At 35.7% G+C, this 26,660-nt stretch overlaps 2 protein-coding genes across 4 annotated transcripts in view; one reads left to right on the top strand and one right to left on the bottom strand.

Annotated features, from left to right (window-relative positions):
* The window catches only part of LOC145978557 (RNA-binding protein 25), a 77,320-nt gene extending 63,072 nt beyond the window's left edge, over positions 1-14,248 (bottom strand). The window contains exons 1-2 of one of the 3 annotated variants that reach the window (XM_083111247.1): positions 14,132-14,248; positions 4,403-4,496 (exon numbers count right to left, since the gene is read on the bottom strand). In XM_083111247.1, coding sequence (XP_082967373.1) covers positions 4,403-4,410 — 8 coding nt within the window. In that variant the 5' untranslated portion in view covers positions 4,411-4,496; positions 14,132-14,248. Of the gene's footprint in view, positions 1-4,402; positions 4,497-13,964; positions 13,984-14,131 lie in introns of those variants that run through there. The other 2 variants (XM_083111248.1, XM_083111250.1) reach the window with 2 other exon arrangements.
* A 423-nt stretch (positions 14,249-14,671) lies between these two features.
* The window catches only part of LOC145978559 (uncharacterized), a 50,064-nt gene continuing 38,075 nt past the window's right edge, over positions 14,672-26,660 (top strand). Inside the window, exons 1-2 of the mRNA XM_083111252.1 lie at positions 14,672-14,772; positions 17,418-17,521. Of these exons, the coding sequence (XP_082967378.1) occupies positions 17,495-17,521 (27 nt within the window). The 5' untranslated portion in view covers positions 14,672-14,772; positions 17,418-17,494. The remainder of the gene's footprint in view (positions 14,773-17,417; positions 17,522-26,660) is intronic.

Genomic DNA, 26,660 nt, shown 5'->3' with positions numbered 1-26,660 from the left:
GAAACAAATTTATACAAAGTATTGGAAAAATAACTCCTAGATTTCCCATTAAAGATAAAATTGAATTAAATTCATTTCTAAGTTTGTTGAAGCAGAAATGCATGGATGTGTGTGCATACATTTTCATGTTCATATTACCCAAGTACAATTTCAAAAGTTTAAGTCAACGTTTGCATTGTTTACATCTCCACAGTTATGGGTTGAGCATATACCAAAGAATTTCCTCTGAACTAAATTGCATGGTGCAACAGCCTTTTGAGGGCCTCCCCACTGGGTGATGTGTGGTCAGAGAATTAAAGCCTATCGTTGCTGCTTTCTGACTTTTTAAGTTGGGAACATTTCTTCTAAGATTGCAGTTATGCTATGGTGCAGTTGATAGGGGAATGAACTTTTTTTTGTTTGTTTGTTTTATGTGTAGTTATGTATTCCTAATATAAGAAATTCATTGGTGTCAAACAGATTGCATGGTGGTCAAGAACCACTCTCCCTATCCCACCAATTTTCTTAGAATTTGGTTGCTGAGGACAACCTGTATATATCAGCTGCTATTAAAACAAAATACAATTGTGTTTTGTGAGGTTGACCTTTATATTTGACCACAAACCTATAAGCATCTTCTGCAACAAAATGTACACTGTGCACAAATAAGAACTATTACAGACACAAACACACACAGTGCAACTAAGCTTGAATTTTGTGGTATTTATAAATCAGGTACTTCACGTAAGACTACTTAAGTAATGCTCAAAACATGCTGAAAGAAAACATTCAAATTTCACAAGAAAAATAATTAGCTGCCTCACTAAATATTAAGTTGTGAGTAGGGCCCTTGAATCTTCAGTTATTTTCTCCTCAAATTTCTCCACTCTTTGATGTTATTTCTGTGAAAAATTAAGTTGTTATCCTGGTACAATTTTATATTTATACATAATGTCCTGAATAACCTAATGAGATATCACAGTTGCTGTACTTATAATCTATAATGCATAAAATAACTGAAATATAATAATGTATAAACAAATTGGCACGAAAAATCATACTAGAAAGAGAAAAAAAGACAAGAATTCATGAACATACATTGTAATAGCCAAGTAAACTATAAAAATGTCAAATTCTAACTTTTCACTAAATCTGCATGTGTAAATTTTTCAGGTCATTTAATTGTTACGAAATCAGACTGAAATTATGGAGAAAAAAAAATTCACCCTTCACATTTGTATATATTATCACACATTCTCTCTCAACAAATACAATCAAAATGGCATACTGAAGGCACAGAAATCACAGGCCAATTTATACTGTGTTCTGATAACATATGCATGAAAAATGTGATTAGAATGTTCTGTTATGAACAAATAAATTCTTTACTGTAACACTAAGTTTATAGGGGACATCATATTTGCGAAATGTCATTAAAGTCTCTAGTAAAGAAGTTATTTCTCATGATAAAAGTTTCCCTCTCTAATTCTGTGACAAAATCTAACATTGGCAAGTAAAATCTTATTATTTACTTTGGAGTTAATTTTACCTATATCTTGGTGTCTTACTTACGCTTAAAAAAGTCGCAAATTGTGTCAAGAGCTTGTGTGTGCACTGCATGCATAAAGCCAATGTTCCATTAAGTGTGCAAGGGCAAATGCACATAAAATACCACAGTCAATTTTTACATGGTCATTATACAGAGCATTCCCTGACATTCGCTACGAGACTCGGTGGCAAGTGGCCCGGCATCAGCGCTTGACTTTCCCGGTGAACGGGGTCCCCGACAGTCTTTCACTTTCCCTTTCTGTTGACATTGCAGACTGACGCCAGTATAATCCTCCCTCGGAAGTTGTGTTGTGTCGTGTCCGTGTGTTGAAGATTCAAGATTGTGGCTTAATATGGCACTACAAAAGTTTACATTACAACAAAGGATTTATCTTGTCGAGTGTTACTTCAGAAAAAGGAATTGTTTAGAAGTGCAACGACGTTTTGCAATGAAATTTCCTGGTGTTTCCGTTCCACATAGGACCACTATATTAAACCTCATAAAAAAGTTTAGAGTAACAGGGTCAGTTCTGAATAAAAGTAGAAAGAAAAACCAACATGCACTTACTGAGGAAAAAACCGTTATGAGATAGGGCAAAGGTTAGAACAGTCTCCTCGGAAATCTATCCGCCGCCTCTCACAAGAAACGGGTGTTTCAAAAACCCTCTAGGTACCCCAATTTGTCAGTCTGCGATTTTTATTTATGGGGAAATTTAAAAAATAAAGTATACAAAGACAATCCGCACACCATCCGTGAGTTAAAAAAGTATTGTACGAGAAATCGGGAGAATTACAGTAGACGAACTTGCACGTGTAAATGCCAATTTCCTTTGGAGATGCCAGGAATGTGTTGCAGCAGAGGGACATCATTTTCAACACCTTCTGTAGTCAAGGTTAGTACACAATATGAAAACTGTAATTTGAATAGCAGACTCTAGCGACTGTCGCGGACCCCGTTCGCCGGGAAAGGCAAGCGCTGACGCCAGGCCGCTTGCCGGCGAGTCTCGTAGCGAACGTCAGGGACTGCTCTGCAAATGTATTGTATTGATTCTTTATACATGAATTGTCCCAATATATCATGCACACTCGAAAAAGAGTCTTTTTTAATTAATTGCAAAAGTAATAATTAATTAATTGCAAGAGTAATCATATCATCCCCTTATTGTGATGCTTTAAGCATATTCCTTCTTTTCTCTGGCTAGATCACAATTATACAGAATGACAGAAATTCAAAATTCAATCAATCCTTGTAATTAATGTTACATTACAACCATAGATAACTGACCAGTAATTTAGTCGACAGAATATTCGGGTGAATATTCAAAGATGAAGTTTTCACTTTGTTGTTAGGCAATTCTTAAAGATATATGAAGAATCTTAATGTTGTTACACTTATATTCATAGGTTAATAAATATTCTTATTCCGGGCTGAGTTAAAGTTTTGACTACAAACTAAACAATTTGTATGAGGAATGTTTCAGCTCTGCACAAGGAGCTTTTTATCAGGTCAAATATATTGACTAAAATAGCATAATGAAAGCTCCATATGCAGAGCTAATACATTGCTAGTAATAATTGTTATTTCATAGTGTTCAGATTTAAATATAAAGCCTAGTATGTGAACTATCAATCAAATGATAAAGAACTAGTATTTCTATTGTTGTAAGCCTGCATCTTAAAGACAAAATCTGGAATTTTCTTCAAGACAAAATATAATTGAATGGAAAGCAGAAATGACAGGGTAATACCTTTGGAAAAAAAGGCAATAACATTTCAAATCGCAAACATTTCTATTGTGGCAGTAGCATAATTTCCTACACCATAATTCTCATTTTAGTGGTTTTTATATCAATTCAGCATCAACAACTAATCTGTGGTAGATACTAGGGGTGGCAGAAAGGTACCATGGAAACTGAAGTGTATGGTACAGATTTTATCAAGCAACCTATTCAACCTAACTGTTCTTCAGTAAATAGCAATATTGTACCACATAAGAACCCTTTGTAAAATTCAGCACTGTAGAAGTGATGATGATTTTCTAACTACATATTGAAAGGGGAAAAAAGCATACACATAATGAATGGCTCAGTTGGAGTATTATACTGATATTAGACCTTCAAATTTAAAAATCTGGGAACACATTGGGGTTAGGTGGTAGACCTGCAACAACTGAACTTTGCCCAGCAATAAAGTCAATTCAATTCAATTGCTGGTGATTTGACTAAAACCTGACTGCAGAGGTGTACTGGTAAAAGAAAATGAAATCAATGTGTACACATAGAAAAATGCAAAACACTGAATTCATTCAAAACTAACCTGAATTGAACTTTCATGAGGAACGATATAACATTTTGAAAGAAAATAATCTGTTTATCTCTTGCAATTTGGATGTTTTCCTATACCTGTATGTATGTATATATATATATATTCATCTTTAAAAAATCTCTCAATAAAAACTGGCAAGATCACTTCTACTAAACTAAATTTATAATAGATATCATTTAATTATTTATAGTTGGCATGAATGGATTTCAGAAAACTAACAAATTTTAAATTGAACATTTTCTCAACCTATCTTCATAACTTCATTTACATTAACATATCTCAAAATACAATCTCTGTAAATTGTTTAAAACATTATACTTATTCAATTCTAGACTGGCCCATTCATGAAAACAAACGCAGTTATTCTCAGCAAGTTTCAGAAAAATTCTTCCAACCAAAAATTCGCACTTTGTTTCAGGTATTAAAAAAATAAAGAAAAAGGCTCTATCAAAACTTACAACAAACCACTAACTACTGTATACGCTACTCTGCCAGTTATACTGTACAGTCTGGGACAATGGTTGCCCACACCTTCATTTACAAGACTTGCCTTTGCATTCCTTCACTTTACATATCTCAAGTATAGCACTATGGGTAGCACCCCTGCTACCCTTGGGATGATGGTGCCGTCAGTGCTTCTCAACCTAATGAAAGGACACAAAATAAATAATTTGGTACACAAATGTGGGAAGACTTGTCCCTGACTGTACACATGGATGTAAATGTTAATTGTAGATAAAAATTGAATTAAGTACTACTACAATACAAGAAACATGAAAGAAAATATAAAAAGCAACTAACCAAGACACCAGACAGCGGAAATCGTTAACAACCATACCACCATGCCAAACAAGACTATATGTACTCACCTCGTTTAAATATACCAGCATGAAATATATTGGCAAGTGGGTGTTAATTTAAAACGTCATGCTGAGCCGTGAATTGAAAGTAGTACAAGCAAGTTTTGACAACGATAACATTTGTTTTTCAATTCACTTTGTGCTTGGAATCAGGACCGGACCTACAGTTTAAAGTGGGATCAAAACCAGTCTGCAATGTATCTCCACTAGGAACCAAACCCAGGTCCTATTGATTAAAAGGCAACCAAGTTCTGAGGAACAACTGTACATTGTAACAAGATAATGTTACAGACAATGAAAACAACAATGCTACATGGTGACCTCATTCGTACAATTTAGTGGAGCTCCTTTGGGAAGGCACGCAGAGTTTATTTTGAGAAATATAAACAGGAAAGAGGTCAAGCATAACAGCCCATTCATATCCCTCAATTACAAACATTTGTCTGGATTTTTTTTACATTTGCCAATATTTTTAAGTTTCACTACGTAGAAGAAGTTCAGTTTTGGCATTTACTTACTTTTTATTCAAGTTTTCACCACATTATCATTATGTAGCTTCTCCAGGAGTTAAGACAGTGTAAAACATGGGAAAGGTAAGTTTGGTTAAAACTGAAGGGAAAAGATAGTGCGCAGAGTGCCATGCCGTGTCACTGGTTCCCACTTCATCTCAGGCTGGTAACTCTTGAAGAAGTTACATGATGTGGTGAAAGCTTGAGTAAAAAGTAAGTAAATGCTGAAACTAAACTTCAGCTACTTGGTTAAATCATGGCATGAGGTGTAAGTTGCGTCTTATTTTAAGTTTACCTAAAACCATTCTCGGGCTATCCTGCTTGCAAATGTTCCTAATGGCAATTATTTAACATAAGAGAATTAATTATATTGGAATGTGCAAATTGCAATAATTGATTAAGTATGACTCTTTAAACACGTGTACACAAAAGTAGGCAAAAGGTATACTGAATGATTGATCTTGGATGAATATTGAAAATATTAATGTGTCTTGTTATTCATGACTCATCTGATATTAAAAAGAAAAACTTCAACTAGAGTACATTGGGCCACGGCAGTGCACCACATTAAAGCTAATATGATTCATTCTATGTAGTTTGAATTGGGCCCTACAATCCGTTAGGCATGGAAAATTGAATATAAAACTAGAAAATCATATTAACTTCGGACAAGATTAATCATTTGAGAACTGCTTGGCAACATAAGCATGAAGACCTCTTCATATACAAGAGTTAATCTATGTTTTATGTACTTCAAGCTATATGGAAGTTTGTGTTACAATAAAAAGTAATCTAGCAATTATACCAGAAACTAAATCAAGTGAATAATCATATTTTCAAAAAAAATATGAATCTTGCTTGTACTATTTCACCATGTCCTTTCAAAATATACCAGATATGGAATTCTCAAAATGTGAGTCACCCCTGCTTGTAACATGTAGATTTTCAGTTTCAGATTTCAAAGAAAGTGAGCTATGGTATTCTCAAAAAAGCAAGAGAATAATCTGAATTACTGTATTTACCTCATGTTCAAAATTTATGACCCAAATATAATTTTCAATGGAACATAATTGTGTGTATGAAAATTATGGTTGAGAAATATTGCTATCTTGTGTCAAATGAAAAAAAAATATAGAATTTGTATTAAAAACACAATCCATGCTGCTCTCCCTCAGAAGTTGTTAAATATAATGTGACTGGAGCACTAATTTACTCATTCAACGAAAGCATACCATAAGTTGAAGTATATTTTATGAGCTTCCATAGCAGTAGTAAATAGAAAATAAACATGTCTTTAAAAGTCCTGAGAATGTGAAATAGTAATGGGAGTAGAACAACTTGTAAAACAAATTGGTAAAATGGGAAAGTTCAGAGGTAAAAATAAAATTCCAAATAATGACACGTTGCATTTTTGTAAGCCACTTGTAAAATACTAAAATAAACAATAAAAGTACTATTCAAACTTGAAATATATCAATGAATGGAGACTGGAATTCTTAATGTCAAACACTGGAAACATTCCACAGTACAATATGCCATGAAATGTATCTTGCTTACATTCAGAAAGTAATAAAAGCTGTGCCTACGTCAATGTAAGAAAAATTTTGAGAAGTCAATGTAACATCAGAGGAATGAGAGTGCTTATCCCGCAAGACAACAATTAATATGAAGAACAAATTAATGTTAATAATATTTACAACCTAAGAAAAGCCTTTTGCTTTGGTTTTATATTTCATACTTAGCTGGGGTATAATAAATATGAAAATGATCCCATGGGCACACTTGTTACTCCTTTTTGACAATGTTTTCATCTTAATATACTCTGAGGAAAAGCAACATGAAAAGTTTTCACCAATATAATAAAGTATCATGATTTCAAAGCAATAACCTACTTTACCATACATAAATGTCAGGTAATACACTTAAGTACTTGGTGTTTCATCATTACCAACAGTTACAGGTAATTCCTACATGTGGACAGGATTTTGAAATAATTTAATTATTAATACTGACACTTTTTAACATTCAAAAATACTACTGGAAGCTGCAGAATCTTATGCAAGTAAATACAGTAACACTAGTGCAAATACACTGCAACAAATGTGACAACACCCAAACTTACAAATTCAATGATCTCTAAGTAAATCTGTCCCATAGTAAAGCTGTGTGCAATAAATTGCTTTCTTTCAACAGTCCATGCTTTTTAAAATCATGCAAAGTTTGACAAAAATAAAAACACACTAGAAACATTCTGCTGAAGTTGAATACCAGTTGTTATTTTTAGGTCTTCTTGACACATCAGTGTCACATTACTCTCTTCCCATCTGATTCTTTTCCCCTTAAGTCTGGAAAAATACATAACTGCTGCAATATTTAACGTTGAAAGTACAGTTCATTATGGACAAAAAGAGTACTCGCAGAGTTCATATCCCAAAACTTGCCAGGGTAAGTATTAAAATGACAACTTGAACTTTAAGAATTTCAATCTACAAAATGAACACTGAAGCTTCATCTTGGGGTTTGGGGGGAGGAGGGTCTACTCTTAGGGGATGGGGATGTAAAACTTATGTGCTTGAGTTCATATGGTAATGATTGTCATTATGGTTGTAATACAAGTTGAGTAAATTACTCGATGACGTATGCTTCTTGCCAAACAATGTGGATGAAATAAACCTATTTCAGTTAATTTACATCACTTTTCTATCATTTAGGTTAATCACAAACACAAGGATGAATGATGGTGTGATGAAATGGATGATGGGACAAACACAATGATACATACAGGCCTTACTCAGGGTATGAACCTGGGATCTCTGGCTTAGTAATACATTATGCTAACCACTGAGACCAACAAGGAAGAAATAAAGACAATTACTAACTTGTACAAAATGATATTATGAGGGGAAAAATATTATACCAATAAAACACTTTGCATATATAAAAAAAATCAAGTATCACATCAACTGTGTGCAAGATAACTATTCTCACAGTCAATTCAGGTTCACAGACACAGACGGAGATATTCAAATCTGTCACACAACAATGAAGGGTTCAAGTCGTAAAATAATTAATACATTCATTACATCTTTCATTTGTGGCAATTTCAGTTATTATTAGGGGCATGATTTTTATAGCAATGAAGCTAAAAATATGTATTTATTTCAGCAAATTCTGCGTTCACTTTCCCCACTATTTTGCGCAATGCAATATGTACAATTGTACAATGTGTAAGACACCATATGTTATTCATACTAAAAATTAACACATTCAGGCACATCAAAGGAAGCCAAATATCAAGTAGAAAATGTAAAAACTGAATTCACAAACTAACACGCACAAAAGGTTCCATTGACCTGCTTCTCTTGTCTCTGGTACAACACCTATCATTTGTTTACATTTATAGTACAAGTCTGAAAAATCTAGGAGTATGTAAGAACATTTTTCTAATTTCAATGTCCCATTCCCAGTTATGAAGGAATAACATGAACTACATTAAGCAAACAGCTTCAAATGAAATTTGAATTTCATTATTGTTTGTGTAGAATTTAAAATTTCGGGTTTTCTCACTGCTAAGATTTTTTTTTGTAAGGAATTTACCTCTGAGACTCAAGAAAGCATGTGCTGATATTTGGACCCACTAATTTATTTTCAAAGCCAATTTTGAATCCTTATCAGAATTGTGTAATGTGTGTAAGATTGTGTAATGATTTTTACAAGTACAAGTACATGAGAAAGGCATTTATGATACTGAATGTGGAAGTAAAGTTGAAGTTTGGAGAAACTAATTTGCACTTAAGTGACAAAGTATTAAATGTGAGCAAATGTCACTTGAAGTAATACAGTGGAACCCTGACTTTACATTTTCCTGCATTATACATTCAAACTTCGCAGTTCCAATAAAGGTAACTGATATAAAATCATTTAAGTTCTTTCACCTGGGTCCCCCGAAAAACGTAAAATCAAGGTTCCACTGTTTGAGTAAGTGTAACAGCAGTTCAAGTTGTCTCCAGACGAAAAACATTGCTAAACACGGTAATTATAATGCTAATTCTCTTTTGTCTAACCTACTCACGTAATCATAGAGTGGGATTACAATCAGAAGTAAATTTTCACATATAAAATAAAAATGGGATAGAAATATAGAAGAGGAACAAAATGCCAAATGCGAAGAAAAATCATTCTGCACAAAAGATGCAGTAAATAATTAGCAAGTCTGTTCAGTATATGCTAAGAGACATGAATAGTATTCATGCATGTGTGTAACAATATTACAGGTTTCACACACAACATGGCCAGAAGAATGACTATACACTAAAAAAAAAAATCACACACAATCCCATCAACATAAATTCAGCATTACGGTTGGGCCTCTCCAATAGCATAGTGGGTAAATACTTTTGCCTTGTAATCAAGGACTGGGTTCAATCTCCAGTGGAGCACAAACTGATCCTTTTTAAACTTAAGAAATGATTCCTAAGAAAACTACAAATAACCTACCAGTAGAATAGGACAAGAAAAAGTTAAAAATTGGACATCATCACCATCATGCTGGTTAACCTTTCGTAACATGCTTTCAAGAAACATGCGAAAATCAAACTGAATATACCTTCACCAATTGTTCTTAACAAAGCCCGAATTAAAGAACAAATCTAACACCACAGTTGAATTGAAGTTTTAATACTATCTATAATTGTTTGGTAGTTAATTGTAATTTCCCCCACTTCTTAAACAACGGTAATACATTAGGTTAAAGTTTGTAATAAAAATAAATTAACAAACTGATTTCTGTAGGGTCATCAACATCCGGCCCATTTAAACATTTGCCTTTGAGAAAGAACTGCAGTTACATGAAATCAATGAGAACACATGAATCAAATAAAACATGTAAATGACAACAAAAAGAAGCATTATCTCCACTTCTCATTCATGAATCTTCATGTTCAAGGACAGAGTAGACGCTGTAAAATTTACGTACAATATGTACCTACTCTTTAAACATAGAAAAAAAAGTGTTTATATGAGTTAATGCAAATATATATATATGTAAAACTGAATAAATCAACCATTGACACTCATTACCATGGTTCAACATTAATCAGCTGCAGTGGACGTCTTTTCAAAACCCACCTTGATGATCAAAATTGAAAAGTAAGGGAAACCAGACAAATACAAGTGGCTACTTTTGAAAAAGTATGATTTTAATACACATTTTCTGCTAGCTACACGTCAACATGGAAAAGTAATTCAATATGAGTGTTATCCAAGTTGTTTCGTAAGTTGTTCTGAGGCCTTTCACTGAAAAGTTTTTTTTGAGGGGCTTTATGTTTGTCCCTGCAAGGGCAAGCGATACAGTTATGGGGCCACATGCCACTCGGCAAAAAACACAGTAATTTAAAATGAAGTGACAGAATTGAAAGAACAAATACTTAGGAAATGGCCTTGTTATCAAGAACAAATTTGAAAAAAGGGGGAAAATGAATCAGTACTGCACTGATAAAAACCATATGTGTTCTCTCCTAAAACACAACACAAGAACTAGACTACGATTAATAAAAATTCGAATAAAAAAAGTAATTCAATTGCAGATAAATGCAAGCCCTCATGGATGACCATGTGCACAACACTTTTGCTATATTCTTTCAACACAAAGTATAATGAGAATCCTTACTATCTGTCAAGTGAGATCTTAATTTTGTTCAATCAAATCCAGAGATGTAACTAAAATTGAGAAACTTATTTATGCTGTACAACTACCAACCTACTGAAGAGAGAACCACAAAACGTCCGACAATAGCAATCGTTTTGGAAGCAAACAGGATGGTGACGGCATCATGGTTACGAAGTCTCACCTACATACAGTCACACTGCATCAGGAAATCATCGCGTGGTTTGATTACGCTGTTGCCCTAGTTATTCTCAACAGTTTTGTGATTACGTAAGTCTATTAAACTATTGATATCAAGAAAATAGTGAAAGCAAACCACATGAAGATCCACATGAATGTTCTAGAAGAAATTCTAAGCAAATGTTATGAATGTTCTAGAAGAAATTCTAAACAGATGTATTTTTTTTGGATTCTGGAATATCATACTAAGCAGATGTATTTTTCTTGGATTCTGGAATATCATAAAAGTTTTGAAGAGGTGAAAAGCACTGCTCTCGCGTTGGTCAAAGCTCCAGCAGAGCCTTAAACACTTAAGACTTGCTCTTCCTCTGCGAGGATATGGACACATCGTTAACTTTAAACAATTAATAATAACTAACTTTTAAACTGGCATACATCACAGAACAAACACAATATAAATAAGTACAATCATACTGGAGCCGAGCTACCCTGGCATACACAGCCATATTTCACTGACCAGCAATTTGAATGAAATCATTGGTTTCCTATTTCAGCCAAATTTACCAGAAGCATAGTGCATGTACTATTTATACTTGAGGTCTTGCATTGTCTGGGTAACAATGATGCAATCAAAGGTGTATAGACTTGGCTTAAAAATGTATATCATTAGAGACATCAATCAAGAAGTATCTCATTACTTTAAGGAAGGTTCAAATTTTGTGTGACAATGATTGCCAAAATTCTACAACAATTAGTCTTCCTGCTTGGAGAATTTGAAAAAAAATATCATAAAACAAATGGAACCGTTAGGAACCAGAGTTTCAAATCAATAAAAATACAGAAACATTTCAAAATCTCATTAACCCATGCCTTTCACACTCTTCAATAATATTATCAGCAACGGGTTTTCCGGTGTAACATCCTCTCCGCGGTTTCAGTACATTCTGCACATCAAACTCTACCATCACACTGACGAATTTCCTGATGCAATGTGACCACCACATCACCAGAACATTGGTCAGTGTAAAAGTTTGACAGAAACCTGATCCAATGTGTTGACAAGGTTATCACTTCTTGTTCGTACATTTACAATGATCGCTGAGTGTCTGTATGATTGATTGATTTGGTTTATTTTACTTCACTTTTTTGTGCCACTTTTGGCTAATTTGCGAAGATGGGGATGAGTGATGATATGATTAAATTGATGAATGGAGACTCACAAACATCCATGCCCAGGCTAGGATTCGAACACTGGACTCCTGACGTTGTAGTACGATGTGCTAACCACCCCACAACCAGGGTTGTTGACTCACTGTACAACCTGCTCCCTGCCCTAGAGAGAATTACGTCATTTTTTCCAACAGTTTTTGATGATTTACGTTAATATAAAATTGGTTCAAGTATGTGGAAAATACAAACAACAGAGGTATTTGATCCCAAAGTTTGGCCCGTGTAAGTAAAAACCTATCATCTTGCATTCCTCTCACCACTTTTTATTAGTAAAAATCTAAATTTGCAAAAGATCATGTCGGAAATTGCTATCAGCTCTGAACCTAACAACTTAAAATTATAGCTGCTGTTGTGGGATGTCACGTTGGGTGCTATATTCACTTGCACGAAGCTTTTGGGCCATTCTACTTCACGGTAAAGTAACAGACTTACTTTACTTGACAATAACAAAACTCCGCAAGCTAAAAACATTCATAAACATAATCTCCATAAACCGTGCAAAATATTTAACTTTCTCGAGGGGTACAGAAGGTCACGGGCACCTAAATAACCTATGTGTTTCGTGGTAAGAACTTCATGGAGAATGGGCAATGTAAGATTCCTTTTCGGTAAAATTTAAGTATCCCCGAAATGCATTTCTTCAAATTTACAGGAGAAATTACTTACCGAATGCAGTTTCTTTAGAATTGTGGAAGTTCGGGGAAGTGTTTTCTCGCATCGTTCATTCAATTTTGTTGGTAAATCATCTATTTTTCGAAATAAATGTGTGACCGATGCACGAAAGATCTTGCATCCATTTACTTCCAGGTGGATGTAGCCTGTGTGTGATGATGTAATCCCAGTCAATCCCGGTCAGTGTTTCCAAACACGTGTTTTTGTAACTGAAGAAGGTACGTTTCTGCAAATGGTTTGTGGGGCTGTGTGTCAATGGTTCGTGGGTTATGCGAGAATGCTGTAGGGCGCTATGCATATTTTTTTTTAAACCAATTTTTAAGTATTGTAACCTATACGTGACCCTACCTAACCTAACCTTAACGGAAATGGTTCGTGGGGCTATGCGTCAATGGTTTGTGGGACTACATAGGTATTTTTGGGTGGAAACACTGCATGCCGACTATGGTAGTGAAACTGTGACCGCCATTTAGCGTGTTACTGAAGGGACAAAGAAACGAACAAAACTTACTTCATACGTCGAAAATATAATTATTTCCGTGAAAAAAAAAGAAATGGCACCTTTAAGAATCCTTAGGAATGCAGAATACGTAAGTACCAATGTGACAAAGAAGCAAATAAAGGAATTTCAGACGTTTCGGGGATACTTAACATTTAATTCCTTTTCTACTAACGTCCAAATGTCATTCAACTCTGATTATTGTGTTAACATTTCTTTTACAAATGCAAGTGTGTAGAATATGTCAACTAAGACTAAAATACATAAGACACTTTATATAATAGCTTCCAATTCGAGCTATTTTCTTCATATTCACCGACAAAATATATTATTAAATATACAAGCCCTGGGAAGCCCTTCTCATAGAATTTCATTTCTACATACGTGTAGTACACATTAATTGTAGTGTGTAGTAATTTGCAATTAGCACGTATCATAACACTATAACTCTTATACTAAAAAACACAGAGTAATACTCTATGCTAAAACAAACATACTCAGTTCTGAGGTCCCGACTGACTTGATTCCGCAGTCAGTATGCTCCACCGATCACAGAATACGTTTCAACAATGAAATGAAATTTCACAAAATATCATATTCATAAAGTTATACTTATATGGTAAACTATCTCACAACTAAATATTATATAATTTAATTTATATACCTTAACTGTAAATCAGAACTGAAAAATATCAGTCTCCAAACGTCTTATCTTGCTAGACAACATTGGTTTTGCAACATAATACAAAATGGCGCACGCAAAGCTGGCAGGATCACGGCGACATCTATATAAAGCACTGTTGCCATACTTTTAAGTTGATTGTACTTAGTAATTTTCCCCAAAGTAACATTTCATTGGATACGGTTTGATGCATAAATATTACCACTTATCAACCGCGTTGTTGGCCGTTGCTTCATCCGCTTCCTCTAATCACCATTCATCTTCATCGTCGCGAGTACTCTAAAGTGGATTAAGATTCACCCAAAATTATACTGAACAACTTAAGTAGGGCATCGGGCAAATATTTCCTGTACGAAGAGATATCTAACTATAAAAGTATAGTGATTTCCATGAGAGTACTTTTACGTATGCGGCCGACTTCGGGTACTATTCATTTTCTTTTCCCACAAGTCTGAGCACACATGGTATTTTTTTCTGCCAAGCTCCTGGCAACCTTGGAATGGGGCAGAGAGGGAGGGGTAATAAGCAGAAAGCAGTACAAGATGGGTGAATTGTGGTAATATGTGGAAGAAGTTATGTCGTTTTTCTGATATGTAGGTTAAACATTGTGGCAGATGATAGAGGTTAGTAGAGAGTATTTATAATGTTCCTTGAGCTTTTAGAGCATAGGGCGTACATTATTTGACACAAACATAGTAGAGAATGAAGACGTTCCAACTGTTACTTTGTCAATGTACTATTTGTAAATTTTCACACAACATCCAGTAATGCTCCAATGAAATGTTCTAATGTACGTTCAGCAATTCGGACTTTCTTTCATGATTAATTCGAAGTATATGTACTACTAATAATGTAACTGTACTGTTATATAATATAAAATAGGATACTAGACTTGACAACAGCTGAGCTAGAAATAGTGATAGCTGACGTGTTCGTGGCCTTGCCTTTGATGCATGACCCATGCTTGGGAGAAGCAATGTTTTTACAGTAGTGTCCTACATATATTTTGAGACTTGACTCCTAGTGTTGCTAAAACACGTAATCTGTGTAATATATATAGGAAGCAACAAAACCAAAAAATTCTCTTCTCTAACTTTTGAAATAAATATATTATTTCCCCACCCTTAAAACTGTCACTAATTGCTAGACGTTAAATTGTATTCTTGGATGGTTCTCTTTGTCGGACAATACTGAATGATGGTCGTACATTTTCTGTCCAGTGTTTGAAAACATGCATTCACTGTAATGACATCCGTGGTACTCTTCAAAACAACTTTAGAATTCCAAATTGCTGAATGTTTACATGTTGTTTCTTGTTATTATTCACATATGAAGTATATATGGGTCTGATTTGGTACTATTATAGTATGGGGGTGACACCTATAAATCATATATTTTGCACTTTTTTACATTTCTAACGTACTATTTTGGAATGCGGAACATTTCCTAAGGTGAAATAATGCATTTCTAAGTAAGATAATGTCTATTTCTTACATTTTCGAGTACTTACTATTACTTGTTATTTCGATTCTGTAACACACATTATGGCGACATTGTACTGGTTCATCGCGCGTTGTGCGAGTGTTTTGTCGATTTATGCAATGTTGCAACCTCGTTCACCGGAAAATACCTACTTTCGTGCCCGGATTTGAAATTATGCTAATACCTCGCAAACCAATGACGTTAGCCTCACAAACCATTGATGTTAGCCTCAAAAACCATTCACGTTAGCCCCAAAAACCATTTTCCGTAAGGTTAGGTTATGCAAGCATAGTTAAAAAAAATACTCTACACGTCATGTTCTAGTGAAAGCACGGAGAGTTTGAAACACTGACTACGGGATTTCGTCTATTGTGCTCTCGTGCAGAAAGCAAATGGCGGCAGCAGAAACAGCATGTCGGACAGAGATTTTCGCAGAAAACAACATGTATTCGCATTAAAATGGATCAAAACTACATTCACGAATTTCCACAACACTACAGAAAACGATCTCCATAAGTACTTTCTCCTGTAAATTTGATGAAATCCATCACCCCTATACTATAATGTTACCTTTGATTTTTTATGAGGCACATTTCAGTTGTCCAGATGCAACCACGATTATTACCTGTTGTCGATTGGCCGAACACCTCTCACTCGTTTATTTCGTCACTTTTTACATTCGTACTTACCTATTGTGCATTGCGGAAGATTGTTTAAGGTGTGATTTTGCTTTTCTGATGAAAATAATGTCAATAACCGTGATTATTGTTAGTCCTTCTTTCGCTTGCGTAAGACACAATATGGCAGGTACAGCTTCAGTAGTGTCGATGATTAGTGGCTTTACAGTGTTTCCAACCTACTTAACCGAAAAATGCCCGACGAACCATTCATGGATAGCCCCAAAACCCATTCCTGGATAGCCCCAAAACCCATTCCTGGATAGCCCCAAAACCCATTCCTGGATAACCCTACAAACCATTTACGGTTAGGTTCGGGTAGGTTAGGCAAACATAGTTAAAATTTGGGGTCGTAGTAATATCGGGAATGTATATTTCGTTTTTTCATCTTCTTGGAAAACAAGTGCTTCGTTGGAAACACTGGCACGATGTTACGTCATCAACATCCGGTTTACGTTTAGTAAGCGAGGAACAGGAACGGCAATTGTGCGTCGCAGAGATATTTTTCGTGAAAAACACATGATTTTCCACTCCAGTAGATTCTACAATGGCAGAAAATACTTCTACGAAGTATCCCAATGCTAAAAAAACTCATTCCAGTAAGTAATTTCTTGAGTAAAAATGAAGAAATCCGTTATTCCGATCAGCAACTGTTATCCCACGATTAACCTACGTAAGCCTAAAATAACCGTACAACAAACTACCATCGATACATAATTTAAGGCCTTGTAAACAAGGAGTGCTGGTTTTGATTATGGCAGAGGTACGTAGCGGCTTGTATCCCACTTGAAACTGTAGATAAAGTTCCTATTATCCTAAACACTATTAATAATATATAGTGTTTTTTGTGTTTGTAATACTTTTTTCTGAATTTTCATTGGGGAAGGGGGTGCTTTGCGTAAACTTTCCAAGCTCCTACGTTGAGCACTGGTTGTACAATGTACATATTATTGACATATTGTTTTGCAATAAGGTGCTCTTGAGAATATCTATAAAAAAAAAACGTACAGAGCTGTGATGGCCAATCATAAGGCCTTCATTTAAACTTTATTTTTTTAATGTTTATCTTTTGCTCAATACTCCAGTAATGCTTGGTTTTCATTTTTCAGAAATTTGTTTGTCACTTGAGAAGAAACCAGTTTGTACTTTTTTTTCTACAAGGAAGGATCATCCATAGTTGAGAAAAATGGCAGATAAGGCTTCAATATGTAAAGTAAGTGAAACATTCATTATTACAATGCAATAAACATGCATCTTTTTCATTTAAACAATATTTGTGTGCTTAACAAACACTTTAATTATTTTAGAAAAGCAGCACTATATTTAAAGAAACATAACATAACATCTTCTATCTAAATTGTGAACAATTCTAGCTTTTCTGTATTTGTTTCTGTGGCCCATTTATTATGCAGTTGTTTCATCTATGTTATCATTTAATACCTACATACAGCCAATAATGATAAGTATTTAGTTTTTGTTATGTATCCAAAATTTGCCAGAAGTAAATATCCTCAGTCAAACATCATAGCCACTCCTGAAAATCTGACAAATTGGACATAGAACATCTGCATTCATGGACAAATTGTTTGTTAAGCTTGTAGATATTTTGTTTACAAGTACAGTGCATGAGCATAATACGTATGCTTAGCATTTAGGAATTGTATATACAGGGTTTCCGTACATGATTGTCGGGGTTACAAACAAGCACTGTATTTTAGCAATAAAGATAGATACATGCAATTTTTTGCAAAATGTTAGAAAACCCACCAAGTTTTTATGACAAAGTCACAAATGTTCCATGTGCTTGCCTCGCGATATCCTGCAGATATCTAAGCGATAGTCCATTTCCTGCCACACTCGGGATAGCATATCACGTGCAATACTGTTGATGTAATTTGTTATGCGTGTTTTCAGTTCCTCAATGGTAGTGGGTAATGGAGGATAGTAAACAGTATCTTTTGCGTATTTGGAATAAGTGTCATTTCAGTGAAAATATTGGAACATTTGACAGCACCCCTGTAAGGCAGTCAGGCCACCATGGTGCACACTTTGGGAACCACTGGTTTAGATGGAATGTATTATGAGCCTTCATGTCACTTTTGATTATTCATGCTTCTTTCTTACTCCAGGTTATTTGTGTTACATTATGTTGTTTGAGAAAAAATCAATTCAAACCTACTTCCGAACATGTGATTTAAAAACACACACCAAGCTAGTGTAGGTTGCTGATCAGCAAAACTAGGTCTAGGAAATTTAAATTTGTGATTTGTACAATGTCTTAATTACTAACTAATTACAATATATTGTTTTTGCATGTGGTCAGTTAACTTAAAATACAGTGATCCAGGAATTTCACTTGGGAAGGAAGATTTTCTTGCGGAAGTCCATTGTAATCAAAATTTACAGTTTTTATGTAAACAATATATAGTACTACTCTGCGGTCTAGAGGGATTAATGTGCACAGGGTGAAAATAGGGATACTGGGTCTGAATCCAGGATAAGCAAATTATATTTATTAATTTCTTCCATCATTGTTATATCTTTCCATTGTCGTGATAAACCTAACGATATAAAGATACAAAGAAAATAAAGAAACAAGGACTCTAGAATCATGTCACCCCTATTGAGCCAGGAAAATGTAAATATATGCACAAATTATTAGGGTCGTTATTTATTTATTTAGTTTTGATTTGAAATGTGAATTATTAGCAGGAGACTTTGAAACACAATTAGGGACAAGCAATAATAATAATTATGATAATTGACATTTGATATGACACTATTTACAAGACCTCCATAGTAACCATCCATAATGTTTACACCAATGAAGTAAAGGATAAGGTTTGAAATTACCCCTCTGTCATGTCATGGCCAAATAGGTGAATCTGGCAACACTGAATGAGAACTGATAATACTGGTGTAAATTGGTGGGTACAGCTTTGTCTGGTAGGCAATTGGTTGCATGCAAGTTGTGTGTTTAAACAAGGAAAGTCTATCTGGATTGCACTCACATGTGAAGGGTATTATTGTCAGAGGCAAGGCATCCTGTCATCGGGACAAAGCAAAATAATAAAAATATTGTATTTTAAATATTTTAGAGAAGTAAAAAATAATTCCGAAATTATGCCAAAATCTGCAACAGAAGCGTACGACATGTTAAAATCTGTGTACGGGGATGAGTGTTTATCACGCACACAAGTGTTTGAGTCGTTTAAACGGTTTAAAGAAGGACAGGAAATGATCCAAGACAACCCACGTTCAGGACGACCATGTACGTTGAAAACGGAAACAAATATTCAAAAAGTGAGTGATGTGATTCGAAAAGATCGTCGATTGACCATTAGAGGAGTTGCTGAAATCACAGGAATAGACAAAGAAAGTGTTCGACAAATTTTACACGAGAATTTGAACATGAGTAAAGTGTGTTCAAAACTCGTGCCAAGGAACCTGACATTGGAACAGAAGGAAGTTCGAGTGAACATTTGTACGGACACTTTGAAGAACATTGAAACAGACCCTACATTCTTAGAGGGAGTGATAGATAACCTGCGATGAACCCTGCCACAAAGTGCCAATCAATGCATTGGAAGACCCCGAGTTAGCCACGTCACAAGAAAGCTCGCATGAGCAAGTCCAAATTCAAAGCCATGATGATTGTCTTTTTCGACATTTGAGGCATTATGTACGTTCATTGGGTACTCGAGGGTCAAACTGTAAACCAACATCATTACATTAATGTGCTGAAAACCATGAGCGAGTAAGAAGACAACGACCTGATTTGTGGCAACGGAAGTCATGGATTCTACACCAAGACAATGCTCCTGTCCATACGGCCCTGTCAGTGAAGACATTTTTGGCTAAATATGGCATCCCAGTGTTAGAACATCCGCCATATTCGCCGCACCTTGCTCCCTGTGACTTCTTTTTATTCCCCAGAGTGAAGTCCGCCCTAAAAGGAACCAGATTTGAGACAGTAGAAGCTGTGCAAAGAAAAGCGACGGATGTAATGAACATGATCTCCGAAAATGACTGGCAACACTGCTTCCAGCAATGGAAAATTCGTATGGAGCGGTGTACAGGTTGTGCAGGGGAGTACTTTGAAGGAGATAAAGTTCCTGTTGTACAAAATGCCGAATAAAAGATTTCATAGCATCAATCAGTTTTTTTCTAGCCAAACCTCGTATTTTAATATTATGATGTAATATTCAATATTCTAAGGCAAATTTATTGGTAAATTGATGCATATAATTGGAGAAGAATATTTACACACCAATATTGGTCAATATTTTGAACAAATTTTAATTATTACAATGTTCAAATATTGGTATCAGTGGGAATCGGTAAGAGTATCGGCTCAGCCCTAATATTTTCCACCTTAGTTGTATATATTAAAGATTAATATGACCAGAAAGTCAACACATCCTGTATTAAGGTGTTCTGAAGGATATCCATAGTGCCATTTTTCTGCACGACAACACAAGACCTCATTCTGCTCGCTTTAAGTCGAGAAAAAGTTGCCAAAATGCACTGGACTGTGCTGGAACCCCCCCCCCCCCCTTATAACCCAGATCTTTCACCCTTTGATTATTATTTGTTGGGATCACTTAAGAAGGCATTGGAAGGTCAACGTTTCTTGAGGTATGAGGAGGTGGAGCACTTCTCCTGCAATTTGGCACCAACTACCATCTTTCTATGTCAGGATCATTAATATGACCAGAAAGTCGACACATCCTGCGCAAATGTTTTCCCCATTGTAATGGAATAGAAAAATGATCCATTTGTATTTTTGGAGTATTTTCATGTGATAAAAAGCCAGAGCGAAATTCCTGTTTATATTCGACTGACTATTAAAAAAAAAATTGCTGCATAGCAATCAATAAATGTAAATTGAAGCATGGGGAAATCTGTTAGTTTGAACCCCCACCCCCCTGCCTTAAGCACACTCCTTGGATATCGGAATTTCCCTTTTCGCATAAATGTAAATAATTTGTACATTGTAATATATAAACTTGGACCTCCCCTTCCCGAAAATAAACTCCTACTTCAATTTTGCTCCACGTCCATGTTTGAAACTGTATAACGGGGACCTTTGTTTATATTCCATGCCAAAGAATGAGCTAAACACAAAATGAAACTGAAAAATTATGCCTTGTATTTGCTTTCTAGAAATTATATATTTTTTTGTAACTAAAGGTTAAAATTTACATTATTTGTTCCTCGTCGTGTTGGCACTCTTCAATAATTTATAATCTACATCATGAAAGGCGAGACGCTATTGACAGCTAGCCAAAGAGAATGAGGTTAGTTATGGCACCGTGTCTTTGCGTCTCAACTTTATTTTCCATCTCGAATGTCAACAGCGAAACGAGCGTGGTCTTGCAAACAGGAAATTGCTTACCTGCCGTAACGATTAATTTCATGTGGCCCCAAACCAGAAACCCGTCGTGGTCTGGTAATTAGGTGTGGAACTTTTTTTTTTGTCGTTTCGTAAGATTGCTCGAGAGTTCGGTTTATTTCGATTGTACTAGTGTAATATGGCAACCCAGATCTACATTTCTTTAGCGGTGAAACTATTATATTCTAGTAAACTTGTAGGATTTTATGTCTAGACATAAAAACGTGTAACGAATATACCAATTGAGTTTTGGTTTTTTCAAGTCCACTTTATGCACAGGAAGGCTAATCGGGACTGGACCTACAGTTTAAAGTGGGATCCGAATTACTTGTGCCTCCACCGGGTATCGAATCCTTGATTACAAGGCGACGAATTGACCACTATGCCATCGGGAAAGCCTACGAATATATTAATATCACAGGTATAATAATGTGTAGAGACAGGGAAGGGCGGGCGAAAGTAACATGGAGTAAGAGAAGGAAAAAGGGATAATAGATAGGAAGGCGAGAGGTAAATGGAGATAACAAGAGAGAGAGGATAAAAGAACGAAAAAAGATAAGCCGACGAGAGGCAAATGGAGATCACAGGAGAGAAAAAGGAATGAAATAGAGAAGGCGGCGGAGGAAAATGGAGATCTAAAGAGATAAGAATGGAGAAAGAAGACAAGATAAAATGGAAAAGAGAGGAAGGCGAGAGGCAAATTGAGATAAAAAGAAAGACGAAAGGCAAATGGAGTTACATAGAAAGAGAAGGGGGAAGAGGTAAGCGTGCGGAAACAGTATCGACATATTATTGTTGGTATAATGAATGATTTGCTGTATTTTACTTGCTACATTTGGCTAATCGCAAAGATGAGGATCAATTTCATGAGATGGATAAAGGGACAATCGTAAACAAATAGGACGACACAATATGAGCCCCACAGAGGGTTATACTGGCTGCGAGTCCAGACGCCAGAGCCTCGTTAGTCTGCAAAATGTATTCCACGGTGTATTACGTGAAAGGGAGGTTGACATTTGATTGTCTTCAGAAAGGATCACCTCATAATATGTCGGAATAAATTTGGCTAATTTTCAGCACGTTGCAGTAACTGCTAGATGACGATGTTCAGGTGTTCTTTCCGTGCAGATGAAGTGCCGGAATAACATTTTCCCAAATCCGCCACTGGTGCGACCATCACACTCGCCGCCGCTACATTTTCTTTTCAAACAATTTCAGAAACTATAGGATATCGACTCTATTTCGTAAGAATGTTGTAAATGTCTCCTTTTTTCAGCCAGCGTACATTATTGGTGAAGAACATTATCTTCCCCCTTCCTCGATACAAGATTCAAACGATTTTCCAGTCTCGATCATCTGAAACGCGAAAAAGTGCTAATTTCTTTCGACCAATTGCACGATAATGGATCTTTAGTTATTGGATATTCTTGCTTGGATTGTTACGAAAGGCATCAAGCTTTCTCTCGTTCATTTAAAAGTTTGTCCCCTCGTATCCAAGCTTCCGATTTCCGATGAGGACAAATTTTGACTGAATCAATTCTTAATTGTAGTTTGACCCAGTTAACTTGTGCGCGTAAGGTAGGTGTTAAACTTGTCATCTCTATATTCGGCAATCGTAGTTGGTTGATTTGTTTTACATTACTTCGCTTTTCTGCAACTTTTGGCTAATCGCCAAGCTGGGGATGAGTGATGATGATATGATGAAATGAATGAAGGGACACTTACAAAGAACATCCATGCCCAGGCCGGGGGCAATCGTAGTATGTGTGTATAAACATGTTATCCGACCTCGGTGACGTAATTGTCAGCTCGACTCGCTTTGGATCCTGATTAAAGAAAAAAAATCATTGTGTTTGTCCTACAATCTATTTCGCTAGATCATAATTCATCCTCGTGGTCGTGATTGACGTAATAGGTAGAAAAGAGACGGAAAGTAACCGAAATAGAAATTAAGTTAGTTTATATTTAGTGGAAGTTCGTCTATTGTGTCTAGTTGGGATTACATTTGGAATTATAGATTGTTTCACAGTCAGTCCAGTTTAGTGGAACAAAATGCGCCAAACATCATATGAGGACGTCTGCGATAATAAGCAGTGGCGTACTGTCTCAGCCAGAGGGGCCCGGGTAACTTGTAATGTGGCCCCCCTCCGAAATGCAGAATTAACTTACTTGCTCGCAGATGACCGTCGATAGGAAAATATCCCTCATCTGACACTTTTTTGGCTACGCAGTTTGTCGTAAACTTAGCGAAGTGTGTCAATTGTCTACAGTTATGAATCCAGTAGAAAGATTCATTTGCTCAACCAGTCGATGCCTTATTTAAAATGTAACTTCCCACCAAATGTTTTCAATGAGGCCCCAAATCTTGTCGTATTGAAATAAGAGCTGAAATGGATTTCCCACATTGTCCACACCTGTTACGTTTTACTTACAAAGGGGCTCAGGAGGTGGATCCCAGGGGCAATTATCCCTTCGCCCTAAGGGCCATTATTCTCTCCTCTCCACGCAGGATATACAGAGTATGAGTTATATGTCATTTTTCCTACGTATTGAAATTTTGTGGATATTTCTGTCGAACCAGTTCTTATTTTCCAATGTATTACAATTTTGTGATCTGCAGTGTTCAAAGTGAATATTCCTGGCTGCGAATTTTCTTGTTCGAGTTTGGGGATACAAGGAAGGATCCTTGTATGGATCAACTGAAGACAATGCAGTAGGTGGAGGAGGATGCTTATGCAAATTCGAGCACTATTCCATTAATAAAACGGTTCTTGGTTCATGAAAAAGTATTTAAGAAATATATGATCATTGGTCTATCGAAAGGAAATTACATCGTTAAAATTATGAATAATAAGAAAAAGGTCCAATAACACCAAAACTAAACACGATGTCTGCTGCAATAACTTTTTTTTTGTTTAGAGGGGGCGTTAGTCCCAGCGGTATTTCATTGAGTGACAAATTGTCAGTGAATAGAGTTCCATCGCAGGTTTGTTATCTATCTCTCAAGACTGGAGTCCGCTGCTATTTCTTCGTGGGCAGATTGTAGATGTTATTATCAGAAACAAACAGATTTAATTAGTAACTACAATTATTTACCTAAACATAACTCATATGGCACTTAGAATAGAGCTGTAAAATATGTCTTTATATGAATGATGTTTAGGTAAATAATTGTAGTTACTGATTAATTCTGTTTGTTTCTGATAATAACATCTACAATCTGCAGATTGACATTACAATTTGGACCAGGCTTCCTTTCTTTCCCATCTGAAAATTACTCTTAAGGTGCGAGCATTCATCGAGTGGGTCACTTGTAAATATCTATCTATGTATAAAACGAGGAGAGTGACACGTGAATGACGGAACATCTTAAAATACATCTGCTGATGTTCCTCACAACTTACTCACTTAATTTCAGTGGTTTTCTTCGTGAGAATATTAACGGTGTGTTTTATCACACAACAGTTTTCAATTTTAGCACTTGTTGTAAATATCGAGGCTTAGCAGCAACTAAAAAATCTCAATTTCAAGTAGTCTCGAGTAACAGTCACGTTCTCTGAACGAGTAATAGTTTCAATTCATATTTTGTTATTGGCACGCAAACAATAACAAAGTTTCAGGCTGCAATTGGTGTAACGAGAATAAAATACATTATGTTTGGTAAAAAAAAAATGTTTTGGAGACACGGGGACTCGAACCTAGGATTTCAGCTTACAAAGCTGGCCGTTAACCGACATGGCCACAAGCCACGGTGAAGAAACCAAGCTATTCCAGTAATTTATCCATAAGATTGCATCTTTTCCTCTCCAGCTCGAAATTTTGATGTCGCTTCTCGCTTATTACATTAATTTTAAAGCAATATGCTTCATCAGATAGGGTTCATATGCTAAACACATAGCTGACAAAATACAAGTGAAGCTTGTGCATGAAAATTAATGAAGACTTTGGTAAATCGTGCTTTTGTGGAAGTTTAGTGTTTGCAACCCTAAATGATAACCGTTCTCTAGTTTCCGTCAATATAGCGGATTCTGCTATGTGACGACGAATCTCATTAACCAACGGCACATTTTTTTATTATTTTAAACTATTTATTTCAAAATGAAGAGTCATTATTCTGTAATCTACGGAGACATTTATTCATTCGGTAAGAATTTTACGAGAGTCACAATTCTATTTTTGTGCTCCATTACGAAACCAACGTGCACGTGTAAAAAAAGTAAAGCCCGACAATTTTTATTTTACAAAAATTCCATTTACTGTTAGTTAAAAATCAGAGGACAACCATTGACTTATTTTTAATAGCCTGGATGACTGATTTGGGGGGGGGGGGGTACCTCCTCTCATGTGCTCCCCTGGCTCTAACAAACTCTTCTTCCTTTGGGATTTCTATTATTTTTCCGATCGCATATTCAGTGCCAACTTTGCGATTCTGTTTGCCAAAGTGTATGGGAAAGGAGTTTATTTATTCTTCAAGCCTTATCCTGGACTAGGATAACACTATTTCCGAAATATTTTTTCCCATTCATTTTCAGGAATTGCAACAGCACTATTCCTGTCTCGCTTATTCTTATTGCGTTTTTTCCTTTTCGTTATTTAGCGTTGCTTTTCTTCCATTTTCGGCTACTCGCGACGATGAAGTACACCTAAGCTCGGGCCAAATTCGAACCCGGGGTCCTCGCATTCTAAGGAATTGTGAACACTACTTCGTCATGAACATAATAAACACGTTTCTTTTTAAAATAAACTTCAGGAATATTTCACATTTACATTATTTAATTGTAAACGTGGAAAATCCAGTTAATTAATATTTACGCTGCAATCTTTCCCTTAGCCCTTTTCTTTGAGTCTGAGAGAGACAAAATTCCCTGCATATGGTTAAATTGATTGATAGTAAGCAACACTGCTGCTTTCCGAACTCTTACTTCGGTAATTTTTTTGTCACTAAGGGTGCCCCCAA

Source organism: Lepisma saccharinum, chromosome 25 (assembly GCF_977018435.1).
Source record: "Lepisma saccharinum chromosome 25, izLepSacc3.1, whole genome shotgun sequence".
Classification (NCBI taxonomy): domain Eukaryota; kingdom Metazoa; phylum Arthropoda; class Insecta; order Zygentoma; family Lepismatidae; genus Lepisma; species Lepisma saccharinum.
The sequence above is the reverse complement of the archived record's forward strand: the minus strand, read 5'-3'. Positions and strand labels throughout refer to the sequence as shown.